Genomic DNA, 25,569 nt, shown 5'->3' with positions numbered 1-25,569 from the left:
GATATGGGGATTGGGCGAGAAAACGGAATTGAGGTCGATCAGCCATGTTCTTACTGAATGGCGGAGCAGGCTCGAGGGCCTACACCTGCTCCTAATTCTTATGTTGAGGATGATCTAATCGAGTTGTTTAAAATGACAAAAGGATTCAATAGGGTAGATTCAGAGAAATTATTTCCTCTGGCGATTGTATAGAAGATTGTATAGGGCCATTGAGGGCTCTGTAGGGCAATCTGGGCAGATGTTTCCACAGGGCAGATTTGGGTGGAGTCCCAGGTTATGGCATAGGATTTAAATGTCTTTATATCAGTCTTCACTATTTAAGATAATGTTGGGTTATCAGGAATACCACATATGCTATAATTGAACATGTCAAAATAGATACAGCGGATACAGACTTGGCTAGAGTCGGTGATTTAAAAACAGATTAGGCTGCATGGCCCCCCAACGCTATTCACTCGAGGGAGCTCAAAGAAATGGGGCCTGTGCTGTGTGAGTCAGACGAGGAAATTATAGATCCATTAGTTTGCCTTTGGTTATAGGCAAATGCTGGAAGAAATCTTAGAGATGCTCTGGACAACTACCTTGAAAGAGAACAGGTTATTAGGGAATCTTAGCGTGGTATTTGGATCATCAACTGTAATAACATAGGAATTGCTAGATGAAAAAAGACCAAGGTTCATCTAGTTCTCTGTCTCCCATCCTGGTAATCACATGATACGATAATGGAGGTGTTGACCAATCAATGATGAGTCTACAACAGACCCAGACACGAGGCGAGAAAAACCCCAGTGCTAGACACGATGTGTTATTGAGCTAAAAAAAACCTTGCTCAGAATAGTATTTATTAGAAAAAATTATACAATAAATAGAAAAATAAAAGAACTTGGTGTTTTTTTAGAATGAAAGGTTGTGAAGCTTGAGTCAGAGAGATGTTCAGTCGAATGTTATCGTGTCCACTTCTGCACTGTGGAATGGAGGCTCATCACAGCTGCTCACCTTGTTCCCCTCTGCCAGCGCTTTGAAATGCTGCAAATAGAAGATGAGAACTGTTGGATGGAGACTGCAAGTGCTTGTAACGACAGGCAAACGCCTGCCTCTGACCACTGCCCCCTTCAGGACAAGTGCATGTCAGAAAACGTTACATCTTTAACCCAATGTACTCACAATGAGAGACATGTCAGGTTGGAACAAGGACTGCCAAGAACTGGGTGTTAGGGGAGTGAGATGCAGGATCAGAACGACTGAGACAGATGACTGTAAACCTGTTGAACCATAGAACTGTGTTTATTTTCCAGAATAACTGAGATTACAGTTCAACGAGGACTGAAGGACCAATTCAGAAAGAAAACGCCTTTCAAGTCCCTAGAACGTCCCAAAGCACTTTACAGCCAATTAAGAATTTCTGAAGTGTTGTCATTGTTGTAATGTAAGAAATGCGGCAGGCAATTTGTGCACAGCAAGCTCCCACAAACAGCAATCTAATAATGACCAGATAAATTGCTTTAATGATGTTGATTAAGGGTTCAATATTGGCCAGGACACCGGGGAGAACTCCCCTGCTCTTCTTCAAATTAATCTCCGTGAGATCTTTTACATCCAGCTAAGAGGGCAGATGAGGTCTCGGATTAAAATCTCATCTGAAAGATGGCACCTCCGACAGTACGGCGCTCCCTCAGTACTGCCCCTCCGACAATGCATCGCTCCCTCAGTACTGACCCTCCGACAGTGCAGCGCTCTCTCAGTACTGCCCGTCCGATAGTACAGAGCTCCCTCAGTACTGCCCCTCCGACAGTATAGAGCTCCCTCAGTACTGACTCTCCGACAGTACAGAGCTCACGCAGTACTGCCCCTCCGACAGTACAGAGCTCCCTCAGTACTGACCCTCCGACAGTACAGAGCTCCCTCAGTACTGACCCTCCGACAGTACAGAGCTCCCGCAGTACTGCCCCTCCGACAGTACAGAGCTCCCTCAGTACTGACCCTCCAACAGTACAGAGCTCCCTTAGTACCGCCCCTCCGTCAGTATAAAGTTCCCTCAGTACGGCGCTCCTTCAGAATTGCCCCTCCGACAGTTCAGAGCTCCCTCAGGACTGCCCCTCCCACAGTACGGAGCTCCCTCAGTACTGACCCTCCGACAGTACGGAGCTCCCTCAGTACTGCCCCTCCGACAGTGCGGCGCTCCCTCAGTACTGCCTCTCCGACAGTACAGAGCTCCCTCAGTACTGCCCCTCCGACAGTACAGAGCTCCCTCAGTACTGCCCCTCCGACAGTACAGAACTCCCTCAGTACTGACCCTCCCACAGTACGGAGCTCCCTCAGTACTGCCCTCCGACAGTACAGAGCTCTCTCAGTACTGCCCCTCCCACAGTACAGAGCTCCCTCAGTACTGACCCTCCAACAGTACAGAGCTCCCTTAGTACCGCCCCTCCATCAGTATAAAGCTCCCTCAGTATTGCCCCTTCGACAGTACAGAGCTCCCGCAGTACTGCCCCTCCAACAGCACAGAGCTCCCTCAGTACTGCCCTCCGACAGTACAGAGCTCTCTCAGTACTGCCCCTCCCACAGTACAGAGCTCCCTCAGTACTGCCCCTCCCACAGTACGGAGCTCCCTCAGTACTGACCCTCCGACAGTACGGAGCTCCCTCAGTACTGCCCCTCCGACAGTACAGAGCTCCCTCAGTACTGCCCCTCCGACAGTACAGAGCTCCCTCAGTACTGACCCTCCCACAGTACGGAGCTCCCTCAGTACTGCCCTCCGACAGTACAGAGCTCTCTCAGTACTGCCCCTCCCACAGTACAGAGCTCCCTCAGTACTGACCCTCCAACAGTACAGAGCTCCCTTAGTATCGCCCCTCCATCAGTATAAAGCTCCCTCAGTATTGCCCCTTCGACAGTACAGAGCTCCCGCAGTACTGCCCCTCCAACAGTACAGAGCTCCCTCAGTACTGCCCTCCGACAGTACAGAGCTCTCTCAGTACTGCCCCTCCCACAGTACAGAGCTCCCTCAGTACTGCCCCTCCCACAGTACGGAGCTCCCTCAGTACTGACCCTCCGACAGTACGGAGCTCCCTCAGTACTGCCCCTCCGACAGTGCGGCGCTCCCTCAGTACTGCCCCTCCGACAGTTCAGAGCTCCCTCAGTACTGCCTCTCCGACAGTACAGAGCTCCCTCAGTACTGCCCCTCCGACAGTACAGAGCTCCCTCAGTACTGCCCCTCCGACAGTACAGAGCTCCCTCAGTACTGCCCCTCCGACAGTACAGAGCTCCCTCAGTACTGCCCCTCCGACAGTACAGAGCTCCCTCAGTACTGCCCCTCCGACAGTACAGAGCTCCCTCAGTACTGCCCCTCCGACAGTACAGATCTCCCTCAGTACTGCCCCTCCGACAGTACATAGCTCCCTCAGTACTGCCCCTCCGACAGTACAGAGCACCCTCAGTACTGCCCCTCCGACAGTACAGAGCTCCCTCAGTACTGCCCCTCCGACAGTACAGATCTCCCTCAGTACTGCCCCTCCGACAGTACATAGCTCCCTCAGTACTGCCCCTCCGACAGTACAGAGCACCCTCAGTACTGCCCCTCCGACAGTACAGAGCTCCCTCAGTACTGCCCCTCCGACAGTACAGATCTCCCTCAGTACTGCCCCTCCGACAGTACATAGCTCCCTCAGTACTGCCCCTCCGACAGTACAGAGCTCCCTCAGTACTGCCCCTCCGACAGTACAGATCTCCCTCAGTACTGCCCCTCCGACAGTACAGATCTCCCTCAGTACTGCCCCTCCGACAGTACATAGCTCCCTCGGTACTGCCCCTCCGACAGTACAGAGCTCCCTCAGTACTGCCCCTCCGACAGTACAGAGCTCCCTCAGTACACCCTTTTGTCAGACTGGAATTTGTGCTCAAGTCTCTGAAGTGGGACTTGAACTCAACATTCTGATGCAGAGGTGAGAACTGGCACCACTGAGCCACAGCTGCCTCCTCTGTAGGATGGCGGGGGGGGGGGGGAATGAAGGGAGGGCACCATTCTTGGCATCACTCTGCCTGACATGGATTAGAGATTGTGAGGTGATGCTGGCTGTGAGGACATACAAAGACAAACAGTAAGGCTCTTTGTTTTCAGTCCTTATCCTGGCATCTCTTACCTGTGAGTTTTTGAACTCAGAGTAGAGGGTGAAAAGCACATGCAGGGATTGGATGCGGTCCTTGTACACAGGGATATCCAGTATTGCTGTGGAAGGAGGAGAACATAAATATTTTCAAAACAACAAATATTTAAGTGTCGGCAGCCAATCGAATGGGACATTTCCTCGGAGTCCAAGCCAATGATGTCATGAAGAATCTCGGATTAGCTGTGACGGGTAGAGCTGTTGACACAATAGCCTGGACATGATCTTGGACCCTCACCTCAGTACAGCAGGCAGTACGGGGGGGGCAGGGGCTTGTTCTATTCTACATCTTCCCACAGAAAATTCCTGATGTAGGCAGTTTTCCTCTCCTCCCTGTTGGCACTGAATCTTGCTGAGGTACAGTTCCATGGGAACTGTCAGTCCTTCAGTACCTCTCCAATCGGCTATTCTTTGTGTGAGTTGCAGCAGGCTATTCAGCCATGGGGGGAGCATCACTGACACGCCTGGTTCTGAACGACGTCTACGCATGCACACTTTCTACTGGGGGAAATTAGGCAGAGATCAGTAGCAGGGACCCTGCCGACCAGTGCCTCTCCCTTGCCCGGGCTGAGGCTAACTGTAACACCCCGACCACTGCTGTGGCTGAGGAAATTGTTGGACTGAGAGAAGCAGAGGCGAATACGTAAATGTAAGGTCTGGCACAGAACACAGCACGGCATCTCCTCAATCTGGATTGTCACCCAATTGCAAGCGGTAGATGGGCAGAGCTCTGACACACGCTGTGGCTGACATTCTATACCTCTGCAGGATGTTTGAAGTTACCTAATATATCATTTAACGCTAACAGCTTGTGCTTACCACAGATCATATCAATGTACTGGGGCAGGTCGCAGTTGGTTTCTGCTGTGGGCAGGCTCACCTAGGTTGAAAGGAAGGTACTTAATTTAGCCACAGAGAGATATTTCACACTTGCAATACCAATAAAAGGTACAAGTTTAAAGTCCTGATTGGACTCACTCACCTTTCCCAGCAGCTCCTCAAACTCTGGTGGCCACTCTTGCATGAGCGCGTCGATATCAGGCATTGGCCTATGGGGAAGGGAGAACAAAGTACAACTCACTGCCAATGTTCTCTGTAAGCTGCTCTGTTTCTTTTAATGCGCGGTCTCTACATTTCTGTGCATGCGCGGTATTTACAATGTAAAAGCCAGTGAGCAACCTGCACAGGACCTTGCAGATGACTGCACGGACACACAAGTGCTCATAGCTACAAGGTGAGGGTTTATCCCCCTCTTCTCCTGAAGGCACCGAGTCTTGTGGGGTACAGTTCCACAGGTTCAGGCACCACCATGCTTCCTATGTGAGCCAAGCCAGTGACTGTCGACATCACCGCCCTAACTGAGACCCAACGGGCAGGGGAAGGCCAGCTCAAAGAACAAGCTGGTGGTTACACCCTCTTCTGGAAAGGAAAACCAGAAGAACGCCGCCTCCATGGAGTTGGCTTCGCCATCAAGAATGAGCTGGTCGGCCGCCTCAGAGACTCCCCCTGTGAGATAAGCGAACATCTCATGATTCTCCAGCTCACTCTAGCCCGGAACCAGTGTGCCACAGTCATCAGCGCGTATGCCCCAACACTCTCGCAACAAATGAGACCAAGGAGGAATTCAACTCCAGCCTCGAACAATCCATGTCCCGAGTCCCTACGGACAACAAACTGATCCTCCTTGGCGACTTCAATGCCAGAGTCGGTAAGGACACGAACCTCTGGGGAGGCGTGATTGGCAGAGGCGGGTAGTGAAAACCATCTCCAGCGGTACTCTGCTCCTGACAAAATGCCTGGAACACGACCTTGTCATCACCAACACTTTGTTCCGCTGGAGGGACAAGTACAAGGCATCGTGGCAACACCCTCGCTCCAAGCATGCGCATCACCCGCGCCATGACAGGAGCTGATGACTGCTGGACAGACCACCGCCTCATCCATTCCATCATCAACATTAATATAGCCCCAAAGTAGTGATGGCAACAGAAACAATATCGCAGAAAATTCAATGCCGGGGCACTCAGTTAAGAAAGCCCTATACAGCCAGCGCCTCACTGCCAATCTGCCGACCCTCGATGACCCTGAGACGCAGAATGCCCACAGCGCCTGGTCTGCCCTCCAGGCCACCATAACCAGCGCCTGCAAAGAGACACTCGGTCACTCAACCAAGACTGACTTGATTGAGAACGACCAGGAGATCTAGGAGTTAATAAGCCGCAAGCGCAGGGCAATTCGGGAGCAATAAAGCAGCTCTACAGGCGGCTGAAGGCCGAGGTCCAACAAAAAACCCACGACCTAAAGAATAGATGGTGGTGGAGAAAGCACAGGAGATTCAGCAGCTGACCGACAGCCATGACGTGTGAGGATTCTTCACCGCAGTCAGGTCCATCTATGGCCCAAGCACCCAAGGCCCCACCCCACTGCTGACCAAGAACGGGGAGACACACATTAAAGACACTGAGGCAGTCAGGACCCGCTGGAAGGAGCACTTCGAAGATCTCCTTAACCGAGACTTTGCCTTTGACACCAGTGTCCTCGACTCCATCCAGCAACATGCTACCCGCCACCATCTCAGCAAAACCCCAGCCCTGCACGAGGTAGAAAAGGCCATCCGCCAGCTCAAGAACAACAAGGCATCAGGAGCAGATGGAATCCCCGCTGAGGCACTAAATTATGACGGAGATGCACGAATGCATGAGCTTATCTCTCTTATCTGGAAGGAGGAGGGCATGCCAGGAGATCTCCGAGATGCAGTAATCGTGACCAACTTCAAAAAAGGGGACAAAACCAACTGCGGTAACTACAGAGGAATCTCCCTGCTGTCGGCCACTGGGAAAGTCATCGCTAGAATCCTCCTCAACCGTCTTTTTCCTGTGGCTGAAGAACTCCTTCCAGAGTCACAATGCTGATTCCGTCCACTAAGAGGTACAACGGACATGATCTTCACAGTGCGACAACTAGAAGAGAAATGCAGGGAACAGCATCAACTCTTGTACATGGCCTTCTTTGACCTCACAAAGGCCTTTGACACTGTCAACCGTGAGGGACTATGGAGCGTCCTCCTCCGTTTTGGTTGCCCCAAAAGTTTGTCACCATCCTCCACCTGCTCCACGACAACAGATCCACCACAGACCCAATCCACATCCGGACCGGGGTCAAGCAGAGCTGTGTCATCATGCCAACGCTCTTCTCGATCTTCCTCGCTGCAATGCTCCATCTCACGCTCAACAAGCTCCCCACTGGAGTGGAGCAAATCTACAGAACCAATGGGAACCTGTTCAACCTTTGTCGCCTCCAGGCCAGATCCATGGTAGTACTATCCTCTGTCATCGAGCTACAGTACGCGGACGACACTTGCGTCTGCGCACATTCAGAGGTGGAACTCCAAGCCATCGTCAACATCTTCACCGAGGTGTACGAAAGCATGGGCTTCACACTAAACATCCGTAAGATAAAGGTCCTCCACCAACCTGACCCCACACAAAGCACTGCTTCCCGGTCATCAAAATCCATGGTGCGGCCTTGGACAATGTGAACCATTTTCCATACCTCGGGAACCTACTATCAGCAAAGGCAGACATCGCAGCCTTCGGTTGCCTGAGGAAGAGAGTGTTTGAAGACCAGCACCTCAAATCTGGCACCAAGCTTATGGTCTACAGGGCTGTAGTGGTGCCTGCCCTCCTGTATGGCTCAGAGACAAGGACCATATACAGTAGACACCTCAAAGCGCTGGAGAAGTACCATCAACGCTGCCTCCGCAAGATCCTGCAAATCCACTAAGAGGATAGATGCACCAACGTCAGTGTCCTCCATCAGGCCAACATCCACAGCATCGAAGCATTGACCACAGTCGACCAGCTCCGTTGAGCGGGCCACATTGTTCTCACGCCTGACACAAGACCCCCAAAGCAAGCGCCCTACTCGGAACTCCTACATGGCAAGCAAGCCCCAGGTGGGCAGCTGAAACATTTCAAGGACACCCTCAAAGCCTCCTTGATAAAATGCAACATCCCCACCGGCACCTGGCCTGAGACTACCCTAAGTGAAGGAAGAGCTTCCGGGAGGGTGTTGAGTACCTCGAGTCTCGTCGCCGAGAGCATGCAGAAATCAAGCGGAGGCAGCAGAAGGAGCGTGCGGCAAACCAGACTCCCCACCCACCCTTTCCTTCAACCACTGTCTGTCCCACCTGTGACAGAGACTGTAATTCCCGTATTGGACTGTTCAGTCACCTGAGAACTCACTTTTAGAGGGACTACCTATGATGACGATGAGCCAGTGACTGTCAACGGGTTATTCAATTCCGCCCCAATCCTGTCCTCACTCAATGTCTGCGCACTTTCCAGCAGGATAGTGATCAGGAGCGGGATCCCGGACTCATTTTCCCCTCCCTAACCCACAGTGTTGATGCTAACTGTAGGAGCCTACTGCTCGGCTGAAATCACAAACTCAACACTGAGTGTGGGGAGGGTCAATCCAATTGGGGACCTCTCTGCTCAGAGCAGTTCAGCTGCTGGCTGGATAATCATACTGAGCCATCAGAGGAACTCCTGGAAACATTCATGGCAGCAGGCAACACAGAGCGTTCAGATACCACATCCATGCTGCACAGTATGGCGCAATGTCCCCCATACCACAACTGAGGGGCAACTGCACAGAATCACGCTATTGTTGGGATCCTGAATTAACCCAGCAACAGGGACAGAAAGCGATGATATCGGTGGGGAGGGGGACAGTCGTGACTCACTTGGTGTAGTGAATGTTAGCGGGTGGTTTGGAGCGGTGCAGTTCGCTGATGCTGTCCATCCAGTTATCAAGAGCCTTTGGATTCTTCTCTGCATTCTCCAGGCTTTTCACCTTCAATTGCTGTTCGGAAAGAAAGGAATGGTAACTCAACCTTACAGGCACTTTAAAGCCACGGAGGCCATTACAGGAACCTTGAACCACACCCATACCACCTTGGATTTAGGCACATGCACAGTTACAGGACTTTGATTATATTCCTCCCCACCTTCTCCAAGTCTCTGACGTGCACCTCAAATTTAAATTTCCCATCCTGGTGTTCAAATGCTGTCATGACCTCGCCCCTCCCTATCTCTGTAACCTCCTCAAGGCCTACAACCCTTAACTTTGCTGTCCACCAATTCTGGCCTCTTGCGCACCCCGATTTTAATCGCTCCACCACTGGTGGCCGTGCCTTAAGCTGCCTAGGCCTAGTCTCTGAAAGACGCTCCACACTTTTGGTCACCTGTCCGACTATCTCCTTATGGGGTTCGGTGTCAAATTTTGTCTGAGAACGCACCTGAGAAGCGCCTTGGGACGTTAAAGGTGTGATATAAATTCAATTGTTGTTGTACTGGGGTATTGTTTTTCCTCTGGCACCTGACCCATGTGACCACATGCAAGTCTAAACAGTGATGCTGGCAGTCATTTACATCACACAATGCATCTCAATTCACCGTATCCTGTCTCCACTGGGAGCACTGGCGCAGGTAATGTGGCTGAATTTTCCCAGCTTTGTCGGACCTGCCAGGTTGTTCCCGTGAATCCCATGACCAGGGAATGTGTTAATAAGAACCATTAAATTTAACTGCATTTAAGTTGCACATACAGTATTAAACGCTGTCATTGGTTCCTGGTATTTATTGAACTGACTGCAAGACCAAACAAGAGCCACACATGCTGCCATGCCAGCACTGTGCAGATTCACCGTACTGGCACCGATACATTAAAGGAAAAATCACATGAAATTTACATTTCTCGCACGATGCTCTAAATTCATCCTCTCAAATTTCTCCCACATAGAAACAGGAGGCGGCCACTCAGCCCCTGGAGCCTGTTCCGCCTTTCAATTAGATTATGGCTGATGTGTATCTTAACTCCATCTACTCGCCTTGATTCCGTAACCTTTAATACCCTTATCTAACAAAAATTGATCAATCTCAGTTTTTAAATTTTCAACTGACCCCTAGCATCAACAGGTTTTTGGGGGAGTGAGATTCCTCGTGAGAGACTTGTAACCACCAGCACTTTACCCTACAACTCAAAGCGCTCTCACTATGACCCACCCCAGCGACTTGAGCACAAAAATCTAGGCTGACACTCCAGTGCAGGACTGAAAAGAAAGAAAAAAAAAAAACGACCTGCATTTATATAGCGCCTTTCACGGCCATCAGACGTCCCAAAGCTCTTTACAGCCAATTAAGTACTTTTGCAGTGTAGTCACAGTTGTAATGTGGGAAACGTGGCAGCCAATTTGCGCACAGCAAGCTCCCACAAACAGTAATGTGATAATGACCAGATCATCTGTTTTTGTTATGTTGGTTGAGGGATAAATATTGGCCCCAGGACACCGGGGACAATTCCCCTGCTCTTGTTCATAATAATGTCATGGGCGCTTTTACGTCTGCTTGAGACCAGACGGGACCTCGGTTTAACGTCTTATCCGAAAGACAGCACCTCCAACATTGCAGCACTCGCTCAGCACTGCACTGGAGTGTTAGCCTAGATTTTTTGTGCTTCAGTCTCTGGAGTGGGACTTGAACCCACAACCTTGTGACTCAGAGGCGAGAGTGCTACCCACTGAGCCACAGCTAACACTTATTGTACTATTGGAGGTGCTGAGTTTTGGATGAGACATTAAATCGAGGTCCCATCTGCCCTCTCAGGTGGACGTAAAAGATCCTATGGCACTTATTTCGAAGAAGAGCAGGGGAGTTACCCCGGTGTCCTGGCCAATATTTATTCCCCAATCAACATCACTAAAGCACATTATCTGGTCATTATCACATTGCTGTTTGTGGTAGCTTGCTGTGCGCAAACTGGCTGCTGCGTTTCCTGCATTACAAGTGACTACACTCCAAAAGTACTTCATTGGCTGTAAAGCGCTTTGGGTTGTCCTGAGGTTGTGAAAGATGCTATAGAAATGCACGTTTTTCTTTCTCGCTAGACACTAGTCTGCAAGAACAGAATCTAGAATTATGCTGCTGGATAATTTCCGCAGTATAAGCAGACGCACTGTAGAAATTTCACCCAATCGCCATTACACTTTCCTGAATTCCTAGCAAGAACACGGAGTTGGGGTTTTGGCGGTTGGGTTAATTGATGGTGTTACGACAGCACTGGCTCCCAGCAGAGGCGGTATTGCCCTGATTAACACGCTGCCCATCTCTTTACCGTGATACTGTGCTGCTTCGAGTTCTCCGTCAGCCACAGTGACAGTACAGTTGGGTCAGACTGCTTCGCAAAAGGTTCATCCAACGGGATCAGGCCCAGGTTGTCAGGCTTCCCATCAGGCCGCGGTACCTGCAGGTCACATGGGAAATAACTCAACAAATCAGGGGAGATCATAGCAATAAATGTTCACACCATAATTTGATTCAATCGCCCGATGGTGTGCTGGTAGGGCTGGAGTCAGGAAGCAGTTGAAACCCTTAACGCACCACAGATGAATGAACTTGTCCAGCTGTGACCAGGTGCCATGAGCATGCTGACCAGCTAACTAGTTTGTCAACAACCTACTTTGATGTGCTTCTAGGACGTGTGGAACAGCCAAAAACTAATGAGAAGTGTTTTAAGAGAAAAAATTTGGTTAGAGTGGATTAAATAACAAAAATCCCTATAAAGTTAAAACTAAATTAGGAAAACAAGAATGAAGGGGGAACTATGTATTGTAATAAATTTCATATTTTCCTTCTGTACCTTCAAAAAGGCGTCGATGTCACCCACTGAGGGAATGAAGTCAGGAATGAACGGCTTTAGTTTATGGTCCAGTTCGATGGACTGCGGCGTGTACCTGTCACACACAAGCACATTCAAAGTCACAACCAATTCTCAGCACTTGTTCAATAGCATAAGGGGAAGCTAGATACATACATTGAATTACATTAGAATATACAGCACAGAAACAGGCCATTCAGCCAACCAGTCCGTGCTGGTGTTTACGCTCCACACCAGCCTCCTCCCATTCCCTCCACCTTATCTCAGCCATTCAGCATCTCTCTCTATTGCCTTTTCTCTCATGTACTCATCTCGTTTCCTTTTGAAAGCATCAAAGCTATTTGCCTCAGCCACTTCCTGTGGAAGCGAGTTCCACATTCTAACCATTCTGAGTTAGGAACGTGTACAGGTACACAGTGAGTTAGGAACGTGTACAGGTACACAGTGAGTTAGGAACGCGTACAGGTACACAGTGAGTTAGGAACATGTACAGGTACACAGTGAGTTAGGAACGTGTACAGGTACACAGTGAGTTAGGAACGTGTACAGGTACACAGTGAGTTAGGAACGTGTACAGGTACACAGTGAGTTAGGAACGTGTACAGGTACACAGTGAGTTAGGAACGTGTACAGGTACACAGTGAGTTAGGAACGTGTATAGGTACACAGTGAGTTAGGAATGTGTATAGGTACACAGTAAGTCAGCCACTTGCCGCTGGCTGCAGCTATTAATATGAAAGTGCCAACTTGTGGCAGTGGAAATCCACTTTTCCACGAATCTCAGGAGCCGTCACTGATTCAGCAGCTCCACTTCTACCTGGATCGTGTTGGAGAACAGAGGCAGGTGGGAAGAATTGTCGCTGGTATAGAACCACTCTCTCAAAACTGTCGCTGGAATATAAAAGCATCTATATAGACACAGGTATCCAAATGAAGAGAATCATGGGCTGGCTGTTACCGTGTAATATATTGGAAGAGCTCCTTTATCTCATTGGAGGTGGGCAGATGCTCATAATCTGCAGGGTCATATGCACTGAAAGAGAGAACACATTCTAGGTTATAGACAGCAGGATAGTGCACTGATCCTACCGGAATACTAGGACCCGACATCACACAACTAACCAAGTAAATGACATCACGATGAATCCGCGAAGCAGTGGGGTGAGAATCTGCCAATAAGAACAGGGCTCAAGAAACTCAGGTGCCAGAGAAAATAAGTCTTTCCCAAATGACCTTATAAAACCTCCATTAAATCTCTTCTTGTGAAAACAGTCGCAGTGTCTCATCCTGTAATTACAGTTTCTTAGCTCTGGCATAAGTAACCTGCCTGTTGGATTGCAGCTGAGCATCAGCCTGGTGCGCATTCAATCCATCCACCGCCGCATGTGATACAGCAGACACAGTGCCAAAGCTTCTCTATTCAGCCCCTGGGTCTTGTTCCAGTTGCCCTAGACATTGCGCAGGTAAAGGCACACAGTGGATACGAGGTCAGCTAACCGTATGGTTGATGCCAATGAACCCACGGAGATTATTTAGTATAAGAAACAAAAAACATGGAAGCTGGCGCCAAGCCAGCTATTTTAAAGGGGTTAACGCCAGAGCTAAATGAACGCCGATCAAAGAATCTAGGCATATGTGCCGGCAACATAGTGAGCGGTGGGTGGATAGTTTTCTCTGCCTTTTGAGTGAAATTGTAAACGGGCTCAAAAAGAAAAGTTTCAGTGGAAATACCGACTGCAGAAAATCACCGGCTGTTTATAGTTTCGCCGATCTGGAAAATCAGCCCCGAAAACCTGTCGCCTGCAGCTTCTGGCACCAGGAGCACCGCAGCAAAGGCACGGTGGTCTCCAGAGTCCCTGAGCAAGTACAATCTCCGACTGCATACACCAACGTGCTGGTGCTAACGCGATTTTCCCGCCATACGTGCTGCTTGGTAAAACCACAATAGGTTAAAGCAATTAAATAACTCCTGCAATTGTCAACGGTGCAGGCAGCTGATTGAAGCTGACTCTGCCTGAAATACGCAGACAGTTAAACAGTACTGAACTGCACAAAATAGTCAGCACGCTTAACACATTTAAATGGCATCTCTGTAATCGCCTATGGTAATGACAAGTGGTCAGCGCCATTTGCCCGATACAGGCCCGTGATAAGTGTGGACGGTGTCAGTGGTGGCGATTGCACAACAATTCAGTTACTTCTCAGACTCTTAACCGATGCTAAAAGGATATGCTGTGCCTCATAACATTGGCACTTTTTACCTGGGCCCATCATAAATGGAGATGTTAACGCCCTTTTTAATTACAACTATTTATAACATCCATAAACTCCAATTGGTCTAAAGCACAGCCGACCACCACCTGTCCCGCACTAAGTCCCCTCATCCCATCCTTACTGACCCACACTGGCTCCCTGTCCCCACAACGCATCCAGTTTAAAATGCTTGAACTCGTCTTCAAACCCCTCTCCCGCACCCTTCTGTCCTCCGACATGGCCTCCTGTGCATTCCCTCCCCTTCACCCCAACATTCGTAGCAGAGCTTTCAGTGCCCCCGCCCTTCCTCTGTGGCTCTCCCGCCCTAAGCCTCTCCACCCCCTCGCTCCTTCTCACAACCCATCGTTTTCACCTCGCCTTCAGTTGCCTCTCCTCATTCTCTCCCATATCTCAGCATCCATTCCCTCATAGTTCTCTGTGACGTGCCCTGAGACATCGTATATGTTAAATGCAAAGACTTGTTGTTGAATGTCTTGCTTGGGTCCACACTGACTAAGGATTTTGCCTGCAGTGTTCTTGTCCCCCCCAAGTGCTGCATTTACCCACTAAGCCACCAGGGAGAGCTCTTTGGTTTTCATTTCCATTCATCTTCTGGTCTGACTCACCCTTCTGGTGGTGCTCCGTGCTCCTCATCGTCTTCATCAGAATCTGTGTCATCCGAATCTTCATCTTCTTCCTCATCCTCGTTCTCCACAAACCCTTGCTGCATGGGCTTTGACCCTTTATTTTTCTCCTGTTGAATAAGTGCAAAGACTGCCCATCTCGAAGGAGAACTAACTTGAGCGGATCATGTTTATACATCATCACTAAGGACTCTCGTCCCAAAGCCACCCCCTTCCTACTTCATCCGCGAGCAGAACTCTGCTTCATTTTCTCTCCTCTCGAAGTACTGACTCTTGGAGTTCTGGAGGAGTGACTGTCTCTGGTACCTTGCCCGTGTAACCATTATTTACAGTGAGAGCCTGGACCGTGAATGTTACAACTGAGGCTGATCCTGTTTACGTACATTCACAAGAGTCTGTGGATAGTAATCAGGAGCACGAACCTTGGCTGATTGCCCTTTCTCTCTAACCCAGAGGGTGCCACGGACAATTTTAGCAACCCTACCACAGCCTCAGCTTAGACCAGTTAACTCAGTATGAGGACTGAACCTGGGACTTTGATGGACTGCATTGCTCAGCTCAAGGTCTAAACCAGCTGAACTGTTCGGTCAAGTCCACAATCAATGATAGAGGCGAGAGAGAGACTGCTAGACTCAATTGGCCAGGCACTTCTTGTACTGGTGGTTGTGGCGGGCGTGGGTCTGCTACAGTCCTAAAAGGGGCCAGTCAAGTTCCTGAGGGGTGGACCAGTGGAATGTATGGGGAGAGACCAAGTGATGCATCACAGGAAACCACAAGCTCCTGAAATTCGCTAAACTGCCTTATGGAGTTGGAGAGGAATCTCCCCCAGTTTTTCCTGAAATTGGCCCCCTCCCCCACCCCAGGAGTTGGCATCACTCACAGCTATGGCACACATGATTGAGGTGTCTCGCGTACACGAGCCTGACAGCCACTTCTCACCCTTCTTTTCGGAATTACGGAAAGTGATCAGCGGCTGAGGCAGCGGCAGTTGGTGAGAGGCGGGAGCAGTGTCGGAGAGGCCTATAAAGGCCCAGTTGGTGAGAGGCGGGAACAGTGTCGGAGAGGCCTATAAAGGCCCAGTTGGTGAGAGGCGGGAGCAGTGTCGGAAAGGCCTATAAAGGCCCAGTTGGTGAGAGGCGGGAGCAGTGTCGGAGAGGCCTATAAAGGCCCAGTTGGTGAGAGGCGGGAGCAGTGTCGGAGAGGCCTATAAAGGCCCAGCGGGTGAGAGGTGGGAGCAGTGTCGGAGAGGCCTATAAAGGACCAGCGGGTGTTCCACAGGCAGCGGCAGTTGGCGAGAGGCGGGAGCAGCGTCGGAGCGGCCTATAAAAGGCGGGACTTGTGCAGCTACAGCGGGGAGAGAAGGCAAAAAAGTAGAAAGGAATCAAAAGATGACGTCACAGCCAAGGGGGTAAGTGATTGGCTGGTGATTGGTGAGTAGCTTTTCGTTTTATTTTTATATCAGTAAGTAAACTGTAACATTGTTGTTACCAATTTAAGGATATCTAAGGGATAAGGCATGGCAGGAGAGCTTGGTCACGTGTTATGCTCCTCCTGTACCATGTGGGAACTCAGGGACACTTCCGGTGTCCCTGACGACTACGTGTGCGAGAAGTGTATCCGCCTCCAGCTCCTGACAGACCATGTTGCAGATTTGGAGCCGAGGGTGGATTCACTCTGGAGCATCCACGATGCTGAGAATGACATAAGTGGCACGTGCAGTGAGTTGGTCTTACCGCATGAGAAGGATCCACAGCCAGCTAGGGAATGGAAGACCAGCAGGAAGAGTAGTACAAAGCAGGTAGTGCAGGGGTCCCATCTGGTCATCCCCCTGCAAAACAGATACACTGCTTTGAGTGCTGTTGAGGGAGATGACTCATCAGGGGAGGGCAGCAGCAGCCAAGTTCATGGCACCGTGGCTGGCTCTGTTGTACAGGAGAGCATGAAAAAGAGTGGGAGAGCGATAGTGATAGGGGATTCAATCATAAGGGGAATAGATAGGCGTTTCTGCGGCCGCAACAGAGACTCCAGGATGGTATGTTGCCTCCCTGGTGCAAGGGTCAAGGATGTCTCGGAGCGAGTGCAGGACATTCTAAAAAGGGAGGGAGAACAGCCAGTTGTCGTGGTGCACATTGGTACCAACGACATAGGTTAAAAAAAGGGATGAGGTCCTACGAGACGAATTTAAGGAGCTAGGAGCTAAATTAAAAAGTAGGACCTCAAAAGTAGTAATCTCGGGATTGCTACCAGTGCCACGTGCTAGTCAGAGTAGGATTCGCAGGATAGCACAGATGAATACGTGGCTTGAGCAGTGGTGCAACAGGGAGGGATTCAAATTCCTGGGGCATTGGAACAGGTTCTGGGGGAGGTGGGACCAGTACAAACCGGACGGTCTGCACCTGGGCAGGACCAGAACCAATGTCCGAGGGGGAGTGTTTGCTAGTGATGTTGGGGAGGAGTTAAACTAATATGGCAGGAGGATGGGAACCAATACAGGGAGACAGAGGGAAACAAGGAGACAAAAACAAAAGACAGAAAAGAGATGAGTAAAAGTGGAGAGCAGAGAAACCAAAGGCAAGAAACAAAAAGGGCCACTGAATATAAAAGGGCTGCAGGAAGGGTCAAAACTAAAAATCATGGTTTAAAAACTAGGATGAAAACACTACCTAAATGCACGCAGCATTCGAAATAAAGTAAATGAGTTGACGGCACAAATCATTACAAATGGGTATGATTTGGTGGCCATTACAGAAACATGGTTGCAGGGTGGCCAAGACTGGGAATTAAACATACAGGGGTATCTGATGATTCAGAAAGATAGGCAAGAAGGGAAAGGAGGTTGGGTAGCTCTGTTAATAAAAGATGATATCAGGGCAGTTGTGAGGGATGATATTGGCTCTAATGAACAAAATGTTGAATCATTGTGGGTGGAGATTAGAGATAGTAAGGGGAAAAAGTCACTGGTCGGCGTAGTTTATAGGCCCCCAAATAATAACTTCACGGTGGGGCGGGCAATAATCAAGGGAATAATGGAGGCATGTGAAAAAGGAACGGCAGTAGTCATGGGGGATTTTAACCTACATATCGATTGGTCAAATCAAATCGCACGGGGTAGCCTGGAGAAGGAATTCATTGAATGCATACGGGATTGTTTCTTAGAACAGTATGTTACAGAACCTACAAGGGAGCAAGCCATCTTAGATCTGGTCCTGTGTAATGAGACAGGAAAAATAAACGATCTCCTAGTAAAAGATCCTCTCGGAATGAGTGATCACAATATGGTTGAATTTGTAATACAGATTGAGGATGAGGAAGTTGTGTCAGAAACGAGCGTACTATGCTTAAACAAAGGGGACTACAGTGGGATGAGGGCAGAGTTGACTAAAGTAGACTGGAAACAAGGACTAAACAGTGGCACAATTGAGGAACAGTGGAGGACTTTTAAGGAGCTCTTTCATAGTGCACAACAAAAATATATTCCAGTGAAAAAGAAGGGCGGCAAGAAAAGGGATAACCAGCCGTGGATAACCAAGGAAATAAAGGAAAGTATCAAATCAAAGACCAATGCATATAAGGTGGCCAAGGTTAGTGGGAAACTAGAGGATTGGGAAAATTTTAAGCAACAGCAAAGAATGACTAAAAAAGCAATAAAGAAAGGGAAGATAGATTACGAAGGTAAACTTGCGCAAAACATAAAAACAGATAGTAAAAGCTTTTACAGATATATAAAACGGAAAAGAGTGACTAAAGTAAATGCTGGTCCCTTAGAAGATGAAAAGGAGGATTTAATAATGGGAAATGTGGAAATGGCTGAGACCTTAAACAATTATTTTGCTTCGGTCTTCACAGTGGAAGACACAAAAATCATGCCAAAAATTGCAGGCCACAGGAATGTGGGAAGGGAGGACCTTAAGACAATCACTATCACTAGGGGGGTAGTGCTGGACAGGCTAATGGGACTGAAGGTAGACAAGTCCCCTGGTCCTGATGAAATGCATCCCAGGGTATTAAAAGAGATGGCGGAAGTTATAGCAGATGCATTCGTTATAATCTACCAAAATTCTCTGGACTCTGGGGAGGTACCAGCGGATTGGAAAGCAGCTAATGTAACGCCTCTGTTTAAAAAAGGGGGCAGGCAAAAGGCAGGTAACTATAGGCCGGTTAGTTTAATATCTGTAGTGGGGAAAATGCTTGAAACTATCATCAGCCATGAACTCATTGAATGGCGGTGCAGGCTAGAAGGGCCGAATGGCCTACTCCTACACCTATTTCTATGTTTCTATCAAGGAAGAAATAGCGGGACATCTAGATAGGAATAGTGCAATCAAGCAGACGCAGCATGGATTCATGAAAGGGAAATCATGTTTAACTAACTTACTGGAATTCTTTGAGGATATAACGAGCATGGTGGATAGAGGTGTACCGATGGATGTGGTGTATTTAGATTTCCAAAAGACATTCGATAAGGTGCCACACAAAAGGTTACTGCAGAAGATAAAGGTACGCGGAGTCAGAGGAAATGTATTAGCATGGTAGCATGGATAGAGAATTGGCTGGCGAACAGAAAGCAGAGAGTCGGGATAAATGGGTCCTTTTCCGGTTGGAAATCAGTGGTTAGTGGTGTGCCACAGGATCAGTGCTGGGACCACAACTGTTTACAATATACATAGATGACCTAGAAGAGGGGACAGAGTGTAGTGCAACAAAATTTGCAGATGACACTAAGATTAGTGGGAAAGCAGGTTGTGTAGAGGACTCAGAGAGACTGCAAGGAGATTTGGATAGGTAAAGCGAATGGGCTAAGGTTTGGCAGATGGAATACAATGTCGGAAAGTGTGAGGTCATCCACCTTGGGAAAAAAAACAGTAAAAGGGAATATTATTTGAATGGGGAGAAATTACAACATGCTGCGGTGCAGAGGGACCTGGGGGTCCTTGTGCATGAATCCCAAAAGGTTAGTTTGCAGGTGCAGCAGGTAATCAGGAAGGCGAATGGAATGTTGGCCTTCATTGCGAGAGGGATGGAGTACAAAAGCAGGGAGGTCTTGCTGCAACTGTATAAGGTATTGGTAAGGCCGCACCTGGAGTACTGCGTGCAGTTTTGGTCACCTTACTTAAGGAAGGATATACTAGCTTTGGAAGGGGTACAGAGATGATTCACTAGGCTGATTCCGGAGATGAGGGGGTTACCTTATGATGATAGATTGAGTAGACTGGGTCTTTACTCGTTGGAGTTCAGAAGGATGAGGGGTGATCTTATAGAAACATTTAAAATCATGAAAGGGATAGACAAGATAGAGGCAGAGAGGTTGTTTCCACTGGTCGGGGAGACTAGAACTAGGGGGCACAGCCTCAAAATACGGAGGAGCCAATTTAAAACAGAGTTGAGAAGGAATTTCTTCTCCCGGAGGGTTGTGAATCTGTGGAATTCTCTGCCCAAGGAAGCAGTTGAGACTAGCTCATTGAATGTATTCAAGTCACAGATCGATAGATTTTTAACCAATAAGGGAATTAAGGGAATTAAGGGTTACGGGGAGCGGGCGGGTAAGTGGAGCTGAGTCCACGACCAGATCAGCCATGATCTTATTGAATGGCGGAGCAGGCTCGGGGGACTAGATGGCCTACTCCTGTTCCTAATTCTTATGTTCTTATGTTCTTATGTTTTCATAGCCTCAATATAAACGGGGGCTCCACCATGTATGGAGAAGGACTGCAAGAGGCTCCATTCATCAGCCAATGTAACGGACCAGCTTTTCACAGCTGGCTGTCAGTGTCGAGATACAAGGAGGCTTTGAGCACTAACCCAGGGAGTAAACGATCACCTTAGTCATTACACTACTACCATCCATCCAATTGCGTTTTGGAACCTTATGCTGTATTTGTGGAGCTGTGAAGGGGGTGAATTCTATTGCCTTTGTAGAATTTGTGCATTTTCATGTTCTGGTATCTACAGCCTTACTGTTACATGACTTCCCTCAGACTTTAAGTACTCAGGGTGTAGAACTCGCTGCTTCCTGGAGAGTAAGTCGCACAGATCTGAAAAAAGTAAGTTCTGCATCCCAGTTGGTGGGAGACATGACGTGGAATCAAGACAACTCCACTTCACCACTTGCAGAATTGTCTCGACTTCTCTTCCACTATTTTCAACCTTGTTGCTGTCCTGGGCTTTGGGCCTTAACCCTTCAACTGGGCTTCTCCATTTTTAAAGCATGCTTGCACCCAAATCCAACCCAGTAGCGTTGTGCCTACAATGGAATCTGTGCACTCACAGGCTTTCATTGTGCAAGAGCACCGTGCGCACGGGTTTGAGTCCAGCCAGGGTGATGTTACCTTGGAGCCACACATTCCTCCTGTGCAATGCAGGTGTGTAACTGCAGTTATGTGTGCATGGAGAGCCCGGCCTGGGTGGTGACAATATGCAAGCATGAATGTGTGCGTTGCGTTACCTCTGTGGATGTTATCTTACTGTTCTCTTCCTCGTACTCATCGCTGCTGTTATCGGCCATGATTCTGGTCTGGGAACGGTTGGACCTGGGACCAGCTAAAAACAAACAGAAGGAAAGTTCAGAAAATCTTTTAAGTCTTGGTTCCAGTCTTGGCTGTGAACGTGCAGCGGGTTCATGCTGTACATTACATGGCTTAATTTGGAAGGGATAATTACTGGTTTCACACTGCTGTGAGTGCACATCCCATCTGCTGCTGCACACCAGTGATTTAATGCCACGCACAGCCTGAAGAGAACCACGTGTCATTGATCTTGCTGCAGTTGTACAGGGCCTTGGTGAGGCCTCACCTGGAATATTGTGTTCAGTTTTGGTCTCCTAATCTGAGGAAGGACGTTCTTGCTATTGAGGGAGTGCAGCGAAGGTTCACCAGACTGATTTCCGGGATGGCAGGGCTAACATATCAGGAGAGACTGGATCGACTAGGCCTGTATTCACTGGAGTTTAGAAGGATGAGAGGGGATCTCATAGAAACACATAAAATTCTGACGGGACTGGACAGGTTAGATGCAGGAAGAATGTTCCCGATGTTGGGGAAGTCCAGAACCAGGGGACACAGTCTAAGGATAAGGAGTAAACTATTTAGGACTGAGATGAGGAGAAACTTCTTCACTCAGAGAGTTGTTAACCTGTGGAATTCCCAACTGCAGAGAGTTGTTGATGCCAGTTCATTTGATATATTCAAGAGGGAGTTAGATATGGCCCTTACAGCTAAAGGGATCAAGGGGTATGGAGAGAAAGCAGGAAAGGGAATGATCAGCCATGATCTTATTGAATGGTGGTGCAGGCTCGAAGGGCCGAATGGCCTACTCCTGCACCTATTTTTTTATGTTTCTATGTTTCTTCCCTGACCTCAGCAGCACACACCAATGAGGCAGAGCCACTCTCTTCCCACCGATGTATTTATCGGAATGGGGCAATAGGTTCAATTCAAACTGTTACAGTACACCTACAGATCTGTAGTAAAGCGAGCGAGGGCTATTCTAGAGGAAGACAACCTGTTTTTCAGGCTCAAGACCGTTCAATGCAACCACTGCAGGACCAGTAAAACAAATTGAAATGCTGCAGACCAGTTTTATATCTCTGGAAGGAGAGGCAGTGCTTAATATTTACTGTGTGTTTGCAGTGACAGGAGCCCAGCACTCCTGCAGTAACTGCAGGGCCTGGGTAGCAAATAGTGCCAGATCTGAGCACTTTGGCACCTTGGGTCCTGACTAGCGTGCACTCATAAATCCCACCCAGCTCACACTGGTACATTCTGGAGAGGATTTCCTGACGCCTCAGTGAGCAACGCAGAACAGGAACACAAGAACATAAGAAATAGGAGCAGGAGTCGGCCATACGGCCCCTCGAGCCTGCTCCGCCATTCAATAAGATCATGGCTGATCTTCAACTTCAACTCCACTTTCCCGCTTGATTCCCATATCCCTTGATTCCCTTAGTGTCCAAAAATCTATTGATCTTAGCCTGAATATACTCAAAACTGAGCATCCACAGCTCTCTGGGGCAGAAAATTCCAAAGATTCACAAACCTCTGAGTGAAGAAATTCCTCCTCATCTCAGTCTTAAATATCCTGAGACTGTGACCCCTAGTTCTAGACTCTCCAGCAAGGGGGAAACAACTTCTCGGCATCTCACCCTGTTAATCCCCCTCAGAATCTTATGTTTTGATGAGATCACCTCTTATTCTTCTAAACTCCAGGAGAGTATAGGCTCAATGTACTCATTCTCTTCTCATAGGACAACCCTGATTGCAGGGATCAATCTAGTGAACCTTCGTTATATGCCCTCTAAAGGTAGGCATCAGGTTCAATCCCCAGTACGTGCCAAGTTAGCAGGACTCACTCAGGAGGGTAAAGGGAGCTATAGCTGGACTCGGAGTCTTTGGGTAGGAGGAGAAAAATATCAAAACCCCTGATCATTAACTAGTGATTCCTGTTCAAAGTAAGTACGTGTGCATAGAGATTGAGTGAGAACGCAATTGGACTCATGAGTTAGCTCCTACGGTGAATAGGTCAGCACTTGCTCACATATAAAGAACAGCTATTTGGGTAAAACATCAGCAAGCACTCTGTCTCTGGAGCTGTACCTCCTTCAAGAGTCATTGCCTTCGCAAGAGGAGGGGAGAACGGTTCCGATATCAAACAGTTTCAGCCAACAAGTATTTTGTTTATTCCATTTATGAGCATCATAAACAGAATAAATCAAAGTTAGCAGTGAATATCATTGACATCTGCATTCGTGACTGTCTCTGGCGATTTCTCTCATCAACCTCACTTTGGCATTTGTTGCGTTAAGTCATGTTCGTCCATGTATTACTCTGCATGTAACATTCCAGAGTGTTCATTGCCATTATGTAACATATTCTGGCCTGTGTGCCCTCCTCCCTCTGTCTCACCCTCACACCACACGCTACTATTCATTTGTATTTACCAGGCTGCCTGGGGGATGGAGTGTAGATGCTCGCTACCTCTTCAGAATCATTCACATCCAGACTTTCATCATATGGCTGGTTAATAACGAGCTTTGTCTGAAAACAAATTAAAAGGTTCTTTTAATTTAAATGAAATAACTAGTTTCAAATAACGAAACAATTCAATCTTTTGTACTGCACTTTATGGGCTAAAGGATAAGGGGAGGAAAAGGCAGCAAAGGTTTCCATCCCTGAACATTATGCAGTAACTCATGCTGGCAAGAGTCTGCAGACATCATCGGGATCAGCTGTGATGTCTCCCACAGTTGAATATCCAGCCGATCTCCCACAGTTGAATATCCAGCTGACACTCAGGTTAGGTTGACACACGAACCATGGACACTTGGGTGAGGTATGTGTGGCCGGCCAGGACCCGTATTGAATCAGAGAGAGTCTTCAGAGGAGAAAATAAAGAGTTGCCAGCCTGCATCTATCAGGAGGTTTCCCCGACATGTAAACCCCTGGGATAATGGCACACCCACCACTCCTGGCACATCAACAACAACTTGTATTTATATAGCGCCTTTAACGTAGTAAAAGGTCCCAAGGCGCTTCACAGGAGCGTTATAAGACAAAAAAAAATAAATTTGACATTGAGCCACATTAGAAGAAATGAGGGCAGATAACCAGAAGCTTGGTCAAAGTGGTGTTTTAAGGAGCGTCTTGAAGGAGGAAAGGGAGAGGTTTAGGGAGGGAGTTCCAGAGCTTGGGGCTCAGGCAGCTGAAGGCCCAGCCACCGATGGTGGAGCGATTCTAATCAGGGGGGCAGGGTTAGAGGAGCGCAGACATCCCCGGGGGAGATTACAGGGACAGGGAGGGGTTTGTAAACGAGGATGAGAATTCTGAAATCCAGGCGTTGCTTGGTTTATATTCAGGCTGTTGGAAAAAGAAAATGATCAGACCGCAGGAAGCTCCCGACAAACGGATTGTTGCTGGCCGAGAGGGGCAGAGTGCACAGGCCGAGAGGGGCAGAGTGCACAGGCCGAGAGGGGCAGAGTGCACAGCCGCACCCCACAGGCCGAGAGGGGCAGAGTGCACAGGCCGAGAGGGGCAGAGTGCACAGCCCCACCCCACAGGCCGAGAGGGGCAGAGGGCACAGCCGCACCCCACAGGCCGCAATGCGATAAATGACCGGCCTGATCTCCGAGCACTGACAGCCGGGATCTTGCCGTGCCCCCCCCCCGGGCCGCTAACCTGATCGCCGCCTCGCACTGACCCTCGGCTCCTGCCCGCAGGCTACCGGGCCCCGCTCCAGGCCGCGTTGCTATGGTTACCTTCGCTCCCTCCGACTCCGCCATTCACCCGGCCACCAAACACCGCGACACCTGGGCGCGCCTGCGCGGCCCGCCGCTTCACCAATCAGCCTCAAAACCGGCAAGAGAAGGCGCCGTGTGCGTTCCGACCGTGGACCTCCCGCAGCAGCGCCACTCACAGGAGCGGCACCTACCTGCAATTGTACAGTGGAGATGCCTGGTTTTCAGTTCATTTACTTTCACTGGTCACATTTGATCTTATTTATTTAATTGCTGTTTATGGGAGCTTGCTGTGCGCAAATTGGCTGCTGCGTTTCCTATATTTACACCATGGGACTTCCTGATGGTGATGATAGGTCCTTACTACACAGTATAAATGCACACGAGGCCCATGCTTGAGAGAAGGTCAGTCTGTGACCTGTCCTTTATTCTTTAGCACTCAAGTGATGAAGGTGGGTGGAGCTTCCCCTTTTATACCTGAAGGTCCAGGTTAGGAGTGTCTCCCACCTAGTGGTCAGTGTTCTCACGGTGTACAACTTAGGTCAGATTATACATGGGTTACAAT

The 25,569-nt window shown here is 48.9% G+C and overlaps 1 protein-coding gene across 3 annotated transcripts; it reads right to left on the bottom strand.

Annotated features, from left to right (window-relative positions):
* Positions 1-803: 803 nt before the first annotated feature.
* On the bottom strand, positions 804-25,116 carry ift46 (intraflagellar transport 46 homolog (Chlamydomonas)). Of its 3 annotated transcripts, none has more exons than XM_070894560.1 (12): positions 25,026-25,116; positions 23,712-23,808; positions 21,222-21,316; positions 14,762-14,889; positions 12,841-12,915; positions 11,865-11,958; positions 11,340-11,468; positions 8,911-9,029; positions 5,146-5,212; positions 4,983-5,043; positions 4,140-4,225; positions 804-1,026 (listed from the first exon to the last, which is right to left on the bottom strand). In XM_070894560.1, exons 1-12 carry the CDS (start codon positions 25,047-25,049, stop codon positions 934-936), a joined length of 1,068 nt encoding a protein of 355 aa, XP_070750661.1. In that variant the 5' UTR covers positions 25,050-25,116; the 3' UTR covers positions 804-933. The 3 variants fall into 3 exon arrangements, with proteins under 3 accessions (XP_070750661.1, XP_070750662.1, XP_070750663.1); XM_070894561.1 differs by having other exon boundaries at positions 24,946-25,032; XM_070894562.1 differs by having other exon boundaries at positions 24,968-25,031.
* Positions 25,117-25,569: the final 453 nt, after the last annotated feature.

This window comes from Pristiophorus japonicus, chromosome 11 (assembly GCF_044704955.1).
Source record: "Pristiophorus japonicus isolate sPriJap1 chromosome 11, sPriJap1.hap1, whole genome shotgun sequence".
NCBI lineage: Eukaryota > Metazoa > Chordata > Chondrichthyes > Pristiophoridae > Pristiophorus > Pristiophorus japonicus.
This window is presented reverse-complemented; position numbering and strand designations above follow the sequence as displayed.